Consider the following 9,919-nt stretch of genomic DNA (forward strand, 5'->3'; position numbering starts at 1 on the left):
TATGTTATCAAATGATTGTCATAAATGGGTTAAGTCTGTATTAAGTTCTTTTTTTCACCATATAGACAAGGACTTTTAGTTCATGATCTTATATGTTCGAATTAAGGGAGTCTAGAGCCTCTTAAGTCATTTGTTTAGTTCCAAATTGCTCTTAATGAAAACATATCCATTAAGTTAACTAGATCCAGATGCAAATAAGACTTTTATAATAGAAAAACATGTGGAAACAACTTGAATACATATTGAAGAATGCATTAAGCAATAGATCTAGTAATTCAGAGAACAAACAAAGAGATTCAGACAAGATTTCACCTTGTCTGGCAAGGTTGAACCTCTTGTATCCACTTCTTTTTTAGTTTACATGGGTTATATGCTAAAATGGATGGATGGTAAATAGGTTTATACGAGGGAATCGATACTACAATGCTAAAGGAAGTAGCAGAGCTTTTATACTAGACAAAAGATAGTTTTTGTAAGGCAACTATTGCTAAAAAGACTGAGTCTGGGTTGATTTCAGTTTGAAGGGTACGAACTGGCTTAAGAGCAGAGTTTGTAGGCTTGTTTGTTTGATTGGTTGAGTGTCTTCATCTCTGTTGTCTCCTCTTCCTTTTATAGGCGATTTGGCCCGAGAGTCAGGGCATTGTTCTTGCCTGAAAGCTCTTAGAGGGTAATGAGTCATTAGCTTTTTACTTGTAATGCCACTGGAAAGTGATTTTTGGCTGATAGCAGGTTAGTCCCCATCACTTGTCACTTCAGTTATACACACGTGGCTTGTGTCTTGGTTAAGAAGGTTTCAGTTTGCTTCTGGGCTTGATGTTGGTGCTTTGGACAAGTCTTCCTTTAATTTGGCATCCTTGGGCTTTCCTTTATTCAAACCCAATATTCAAATATTAACCCAAACACCAATGAAGGGCACAAACATTAGTAGAATATCAAAGTACACATAACAAACATACAAACAAACGGATTACCAATTATGTTATTTCATTAATGGAAAAACAAAGAAATTGTATTGTCAAATGGCGAGATGTAGAGACTACATTGTGAGTGACTTTTTATTCTGTAGACTGTATTGTCAAATGGCGAGATGTAGCGACTTTTTATTATGTAGAGTTAAAAATTAATCTAACCTTAATAGGCAAGAAAATGAAAACTTAATACTAATGGATAAATATCGAAGCAAGCTTTGTTATGCTAACTTCCGATGTCAATTTCCCTACGAAAGTTTATTGGTGCAAGGGAAAGATTCCAATATCTGTGCCAATAAGATTTCAATGCTAGTGACAATACCAATACTAATAGCAATACCAATAGTAGTGCAATAGCACGTGAAATTGGTGGAAAAAGTGACGAAGTCAACACTCTCTGATAATATGTACAACCGCTAACTCCCATGTCCCCTTCTTCTTCTAGTCAATCGTTTCTACTCACTTTTACAATTGATTCATTGATAATATGTACAACCGCTAACTCTCATGTCCTCTTCACTTCTACAATTGATTTATAGATAATATGTACAACCGCTAACTCCCATGTCCCCTTCTTCTACTAGTCAATCGTTTCTACTCGCATCTACAATTGATTCATTGATAATATGTACAACCGCTAACTCCCATGTCCCCTTCACTTCTACAATTGATTAATTGATAATATGTACAACCGCTAACTCCCATGTCCCCTTCACTTCCACAATTGATTCCGCTAACTCCCATGTCCCCTTCACTTCTACAATTGATTCATTGATAATATGTACAACTGCTAACTCCCATGTCCTCTTCACTTCTACAATTGATTCATAGATAATATGTACAACCGATAACTCCCATTTCCCCTTCTTCTACTAGTCAATCGTTTCTACTCACTTCTACAATTGATTCATTGATAATATGTACAACCGCTAACTCCCATGTCCTCTTCACTTCTACAATTGGTTCATAGATAATATGTACAACCGCTAACTCCCATGTCCCCTTCACTTCTACAATTGATTCATTGATAATAAGTACAACCGCTAACTCCCATGTCCCTTTCTTCTACTAGTCCATCATTTCTACTCACTACTATAATTGATTCATTGATTGTGGAGCCTTCTTTGTCCGATCTATGTAACACTTTCAACTCTGCTTGATTCATAACAATCATAAATTTGATAATATGTACAACCTAACTCCCAAGTCCCCTTCTTCAACTAGTCAATCGTTTCTACTTACTGCTACAATTGATTCATTCATTGTGCAGCCTTCTTTGTCTGATTTATATAACACTTTCAGCTCTACCTAATTCATAATAATCGTAAATTTGTCTAGAAACTGAGTGTTGTTCTTTTTCCAAAAGCGCGGAAATATTGACATGTTAACTCTATCTTATACTGTGGGTTAAATTATTATTTTTTAATAATTTGATACTTTTGAATAAAATATGTTACCTAATGCAATTTGTTAGCTGAAGAAGTAGCAACTAATTTTGTATATTTACAAGGTCATTTGTTAATTCATTAATTGGGTCGATACTTCCGTTACGATCATAATAAATCTAACTTTACTATTCAATCACTACAAAAAAATTGGGCTAAGAACACAATTAATTTGTGCTCTTTTCATTTCATTGAACACATACATATTTATGCTTTTTAAATTTCATTGAACACAAAATTATCTCAAATGTGCCCTGTGAACAAAAAATTAATAATAAAAATATCAAATTAAAGGCTCTTGGAGTCTTCTAATGCGTGTATTGCAATTTCCCTGTATACAATTTAGTCACACCAAAACCCATCACATTGAACGCATAAAAAGAAGAAACAATTGCTTCAGTTTCTTCTCCTATATTCCAATTGTGACCTCTCCAAATGAAAAAGCGATCATAGAGACAACATAAAGAAATTTTCTAAGGCGGAAGAGGAGATAGTAGGAGCATTTTAGTTCTTTTCCCTCGTACGAAATTTTATCGACTTCTTAACCAAAATAACTACGAAGAGTAGAGAGCTCAGGTGATGGGGACAATATATATTGATTTTTTATGTACTTTCAATATTCTTAAATCTTTTTAGAAATTACTTGTAAATCACCTGTATAAACACCACTCTTGTATAATTTTTTTTTTTTTTTTTTTTTTTTTGGGATTTCTATATCAATTATCGACGTCAAATTTGATAACAACTTTGATTAAAGGCATACGGACCATATATCAACAGCAAGTCCGCTTATTAAAAGAAATGTGATTAACCGCACCATTGAAAAACTATATATCTACTTCAAGCGAGGTCAGATTGAACTCATCCTTGTTAGGCGTTAGGCGTGCAGAGATATTTACTTGATAATTTCCAGTCCAAGAGAGCATGTTCCAAATCTTCCAAAAACTTGGAGGAACCCAGCCCAGTCAAATTCACAAGGACGAAACTTTAGTGTACGGAAAACCACTCTATAGATACTAGCACATGAACAACCCAATAACAAAGGGCCATTTGGGGCCACACAGTGCAAAAGTTAAAAAGGATTAGCGTATAATTAGACCAAATTTTAAAGAGCTGAGGGACACAATTAGACGACATAGAAGTCCCAGAACCAACAATCTGTTTATTGATGTTCCGCCCAAAAAAAAGAGGTGTCGTTGATAAGGCCCTTATACAAACACAAAAAAGGCGTCCTTTACTTAAAAGCCCAATCAACAACGTTTTGGGATGCCACATTTATGGAGATACAATCATGACTGTTATATACTCGCTCGTCCTGGCAATTCCTGATACGACCCGATAACCCGACACGATACGACACGAAATTAACAGGTGTTTGGGTCGACATGATAACGAATCGGGTCGTTATAGGGTAACCCGATAAGCACTTGTTAAGATAACAGGTTGATTCGGGTATACACGTGGGTAACACTATACACGATAAGCAGAATATTATTTTTATAATTTTATAACCCTAAAAAAATACTGTAATAATTATATACATTAATTTAACAATTTTATACCCCTACAAACTATAATAAATAAATAAAAAATATATATATATATTAAATTAACTATAAAGTCTATAATAATTATAATAATTATATATACTATAATAATTATAACCCCAAAATATTAACTATCTATAATAATTATATAATTATATATATATATATATTAAATTTTGAATTAAATTTTATAAAAACTATAATAATTATTAATTAATATGCATGATGCATGATGCATCCATTGATTTGATTCCATTCCATTCCTGCCACCCTTTTTGAAGAAAAATGGAGGGAAAATGAAAATGATAAGAAAAATTGAAAATGAAACAAAAAAGTGAGGGAATTAGGGAAAGATGCTGGAGGGAAAAGTAAAAATTATAAGAAAAGTTGAAAAGGAAACAAAAAAGAGAGGGAAAAATGAAAATTAATAGAAGTGGTGAGAAATTTTTTTTTTTTTTTTTTTTTTTAAAGTTATTAACTTTTTATCACGCATATTACATATTTCACTATTTTTATAATGACACACGTGATGTATTACTCCGTGTACCAGTCAATTATACGTACAAAATAAATAGATTTAAATCTACTTAATAAATAAATATATATGTATATATGTATATATGTGTGTGTGTGTGTGTGTATATATATATCCATATACACCATTGGAGCTTGATGGGATACGAATTCTCCGAAACTAATTTGAAAGATCTCAACCGTCAAACTTGTTTGTATATGCTTTGAGATCACATCACCAAAAAATCGCAAAAAATAAACATTCAGAGATCAAGTAATGTGACAAAGCTTTTCGACGGTTATAAACGAAAAATCACGATTTAACGGTTATTTTAACTTCGATTTTGATAATTTTTTATAGCTACACTCCTTGACCCTATATGAATACAATGAATGAATTCGATCTTCAATTTAAAATATTTACACAAGTGGATACTACAAAATCTTATGTTATACTTGATGAAAGTATAAATAAACTCTTAAGTGTTAATTAATCTATTGTTTTTATGGGATACGAATTCTCTTAAATTAATTTCAACGATCCCAACCGTCAAACTTGTTTGTATATGCTTTGAGATCAAATCAGCAAAAAATCACAAAAAACAAACATTCAGAGATCAAGTAACGGGACAAAACATTTCAACGGTTATAAACGAAAAATCACGATCTAACGGTTATTTTAACTCCGATTTGATGATTTTTTACAATTACACTCCTTGACCCTATATGAATACAATGAATGAATTCGATCTTCAATTTAAAATATTTACACAACTGGATACCCCAAAATCTTATGTTATACTTAATGAAAGTATAAAGAAACTCAGTCAATCTATCATTTTGATGGGATACGAATTCTTCAAAACTAATTTCAACGATCCAAATCGTCAAACTTGTTTGTATATGCTTGGAAATCACATCAGCAAAAAATCACAAAAAACAAACATTCAGAGATCAAGTAACGGTACAAAGCTTTTCGACGGTTATAAACAAAAAATCACGATTTAACGGTTATTTTAACTCTGATTTTGATGATTTTTTACAGCTCCACTCCTTGACCCTATGTGCATACAATGAATGAATTCGATCTTCAATTTAAAATATTTACACAAGTGGATACCACAAAATCTTATGTTATAGTTAATGAAAGTATAAATAAACTCTAAGTGTTAGTCAATCTATCGTTTTGATGGGATACGAATTCTCCAAAACTAATTTCAACGATCTAAACCTTGGAGATCACATCAGCAAAAAATCATAAAAAACAAACACTCAGAGATCAAGTAACCAGACAAAGCTTTTCGACGGTTATAAACAAAAAATCATGATTTAACGATTATTTTAACTCCGATTTTGATGATTTTTTACATCTACACTCATTGACCCTATATGAATACAATGAATGAATTCGATCTTCAATTTAAAATATTTACACAAGTGGATACCACAAAATCTTATGTTATACTTAATGAAAGTATAAATAAACTCTTAAGTGTTAGTCAATCAATAGTTTTAATAGGATACGAATTCTCCAAAACTAATTTCAACGATCCAAACCGTCAAACTTGTTTGTATATGCTTGGAGATCACAAAAAACAAACATTCAAAGATCAAGTAACGGGACAAAGCTTTTCGACGATTATAAACGAAAAATCACAATTTAACGGTTATTTTAACTCCAATTTTGATGATTTTTTTACAGGTACACTCCTTAACCTTATATGAATACAATGAATGAATTCGATCTTCAATTTAAAATATTTACACAAGTGGATACCACAAAATCTTATGTTATACTTAATGAAAGTATAAATAAACTCTTAAGTGTTAGTCAATCTATCGTTTTGATGGGATACGAATTCTCCAAAACTAATTTCAACGATCCAAACCGTCAAACTTATTTGTATATGCTTGGAGATCACATTAACAAAAAATCACAAAAAACGAACATTCAGAGATCAAGTAATGGGACAAAGCTTTTCGATGGTTATAAACGAAAAAACACGATTTAACAGTTATTTTAACTCCGATTTTGATGATTTTTTACAGGTACACTCCTTGACCCTATATGAATACAATGAATGAATTTGATCTTCAATTTAAAATATTTACACAAGTGGATACCACAAAATCTTATGTTATACTTAATGAAAGTATAAATAAACTCTAAATGTTAGTCAATGTATCGTTTTATTGGGATACGAATTCTCCAAAACTAATTTTAACGATCAAACCGTCAAACTTGTTTGTATATGCTTGGAGATTACATCAACAAAAATCACAAAAAACAAACATTCAGAGATCAAGTAACGAGACAAAACTTTTCGACGGTTATAAACAAAAAATCACGATTTAACGGTTATTTTAACTCCGATTTTGATGATTTTTTACAGGTACACTCCTTGACCCTATATGCATACAATGAATGAATTCGATCTTCAATTTAAAATATTTACACAAGTGGATACCACAAAATCTTATGTTATACTTAATAAAAGTATAAATAAACTCTAAGTGTTAGTCAATCTATCGTTTTGTTGGGATACGAATTCTCCAAAACTAATTTCAACGATCCAAACCGTCAAACTTGTTTGTATATGCTTGGAGATCACATCAACAAAAAATCACAAAAAACAAACATTCAGAGATCAAGTAAAGGGACAAAACTTCTCGACGGTTATATACGAAAAATCACGATTTAATGGTTATTTTAATATATTTTTATATGGTATAGTATTATTATTTTATTTCTTTTCATAATTATTTTGGTTAACTTCTCATAATTTGAATGATTTTTAATGTTCGGTTTTTCTATACTTAGTTTATGCGGAAGAGAGTTCTGACGTGGAAAATCTTACTGAAAACATCTTCAACATAACTCTTCAAGGCAATAGATCAAGCCAAAGTTTCAATACAATTTCATGATGATCGATGTAAATTGAAGATTTTGTAGATAGAGGTGTAAACTTTTGAGAAAGACTTACAATCTTGAAAACAAAAGCTCTTTCATTTTGCATATCCTTGCACATTTAATATTTGTAACAGAATAGTAGTGTATGTATTTTTTTTTTATTAGGCTCTTATTTTCAAGTGTAAATATAGTACTTAAACGACAAATGTTTTAATGTTTTAAAGTAATATTTATGTGGCAATGTGTGGTATGTGCAAATTTAAAAAAAAAATATATATTTTTTTCTTAACGGGTCATAACGGGTTGGGTCACTTTACCCAAGTCATAACGGGTTGGGTCACTTTACCCGTTGGGTAAAGTGACCCGACCTGTTAAGGATCCGTTAAGATAAAGGGTGTGACACGACACGACCCGTTAAGATAACAGGTGTTACATGAAAACGACACAAACACGACAGACACGACCCGTTTGCCAGGCCTACTCATACTAACAAAAATATGCAATTCAACACTCTTTTAGACACAAAATTAAGGGTTTGTTTGATATTGTTTTTTTCACTAAAAAATGCTTCACATTAAAGTTAAGCAATAAAAAAATATTTGGTAAAAGTAAAATATCTTGCTTATTTTAAAAACAATAAGCTTCAGACAACAGTTTTTAAAAGTAGCATGTAGGTTACTTTTAAAAGCTGCATTAATAAAAAGCAAAGTTGGGTATTTAATAAGGGAAGTGTTATTGGTACTCCAAAAATCTCATTCTACACTCTTCACAAGTGTATTTTTCTTTCCAAATAAAGAAAGTTTGGAGTGTAGAATGAGATTTTTAGAGTGCTAATAACAATTTCCTTTAATAATTATTTTCAATTATTGTAATACTTTCATTAATTTTTCTTTAAATAATATTATTTAGCCTGCCACACACATTCTATCCCTTAGAGAATAAAGTAAACGCTACCACCTACCACTACAAATACTAACCCTACACCATCACCACTCATTTTTGCCATCACCATCGCCATAACCACAACCTCCACCATTGTCATCACTACGATCATTGTCACCACCATCACTACCGCCACCCCCACCGCTACCAATGCCACCACCACCACTACCACCATTATTACCACCATCGATGCCTTCATCGCCGCCGCCGCCACCACTACCATTACTGCAACTGCCACCAATGGCACCACAACCACAAGTGCCACTACCACCATCATTGCCGCCACCACAACCACAATTGCCACTACTAGTGCTACCATCGCCCTACCACCATTGTTACCTTTCCACCCCAACCAACATATCCCACTATTAGCACCACCATCACACCTCTACCGCAACCACCACAACCATTACCACCAATGCTGTTGTGGCCCCCACTCCTATTACTATGTCCATTTGTCATTGTATATGATTATGTCACTTTTAGGTATCCCTGTCCCTTGTGTTGTCTTAACATTTACCCAGCTTTTGTTTCACTTTCTAGATGTTGTAATATTTTTACCGAGCGCAATGGTGTTCTAAGATTCATGTACCCGACCCCACTTAGTGGGAAAATGCTTTGTTGTTGTAATCTTTGTATTTCTGCTGCTGATTTCTCTTCTCAAAATTTGGTTTATCAGGAACAAATTAAGATGGTGGAAGCTGGTGCTTTAGAACCAATAATTATTTTCCTTCAATCACAAAGTTGCAAACTTTAGGAGTATGCAACTGCAGCTCTACTCACCCTATCGGCTTCTGCCATCAACAAGCTAGTTATAGGTGCTTCTGGTGCCATTCCTCTTCTCGTCGAAATCCTTAGACATGGAGCCCCACAAGCCAAAGTCGATTCAGTAATGGTGTTTTCCAATCTTTCCACACACCCTGCAAACCTAAGCATCATTCTTGAAACAAAACCAATTCCGTCCATATTTTCCTTATTGAAACCCTGCAAGAAATCTTTAAAAATGGCTAAGAAATGTTGTGCTCTAATAAAATCTCTAGTGGGATTCGATGAGGGCAGAACTGCCTTCACATATGAAGAAGGCAGAGTGCTAGCAATGATTGAGGTGCTTGAAAATGGATTACTCCAAAGTCAGGAGCACGCTGTAAGTGCTCTACTAACAATGTGTCAAAGTGACAGGTGCAGATATAGAGAAGCGATCCTTAAGGATGAGGTAATCCCTGGACTTCTTGAGCTGACAGTTCAAGGAACGCCCAAGTCTCAGACAAAAGCACATACGTTTTTGCACTTATTAAGGGACGCTTTTGCACTTATTGAGGGACTCTTCGTACCCCAGATCAGAGCTTCAGGCAGACACACTGTGTTAGTGTGTAGTATTTAGCTAAGTTATGTAAGATAACAATAAGAAGATGATTGAGGAATGCGAATGTTCTTCTTCTCTGCAGAAGTTGCAGAGAGAAATATATATATATTTCTTCTAATTGAAATGAGCACGCACACATGCACTTTTTACAACCGTTTTGCCTTACCTGGATCCAAAACACAAACCATTTGATCTCAGCCACATATCTAGCTAACTTTTAGGATCACTAC

The 9,919-nt window shown here is 33.2% G+C and overlaps 1 protein-coding gene and 1 pseudogene across 1 annotated transcript; one reads left to right on the forward strand and one right to left on the reverse strand.

Annotated features, from left to right (window-relative positions):
* Window positions 1-8,370: 8,370 nt before the first annotated feature.
* On the reverse strand, window positions 8,371-8,788 carry LOC125469243 (loricrin-like). Its single transcript, XM_048566337.1, has 2 exons — window positions 8,643-8,788; window positions 8,371-8,557 (listed from the first exon to the last, which is right to left on the reverse strand). Exons 1-2 carry the CDS (start codon window positions 8,786-8,788, stop codon window positions 8,371-8,373), a joined length of 333 nt encoding a protein of 110 aa, XP_048422294.1.
* A 124-nt stretch (window positions 8,789-8,912) lies between these two features.
* Window positions 8,913-9,707, forward strand: LOC125469244 (annotated as a pseudogene).
* The last annotated feature ends 212 nt before the right edge of the window (window positions 9,708-9,919 follow it).

Source organism: the organism of the source record quoted next, unplaced genomic scaffold, assembly GCF_019419815.1.
Source record: "Pyrus x bretschneideri cultivar Hongxiangsu unplaced genomic scaffold, Pyrus_bretschneideri_v1 Contig41, whole genome shotgun sequence".
Taxonomy (NCBI): domain Eukaryota; kingdom Viridiplantae; phylum Streptophyta; class Magnoliopsida; order Rosales; family Rosaceae; genus Pyrus; species Pyrus x bretschneideri.

Bases quoted from the DNA above. Each gene is read 5' to 3' on its own strand.
- LOC125469243 (XM_048566337.1), bottom strand. From the start codon at position 8,788: ATGACAAATGGACATAGTAATAGGAGTGGGGGCCACAACAGCATTGGT. The intron at 8,558-8,642 runs GTAGCACTAGTA...CATTGGTGGCAG, and splicing joins ACAATGGTGGTAGGGCGATG to TTGCAGTAATGGTAGTGGTG.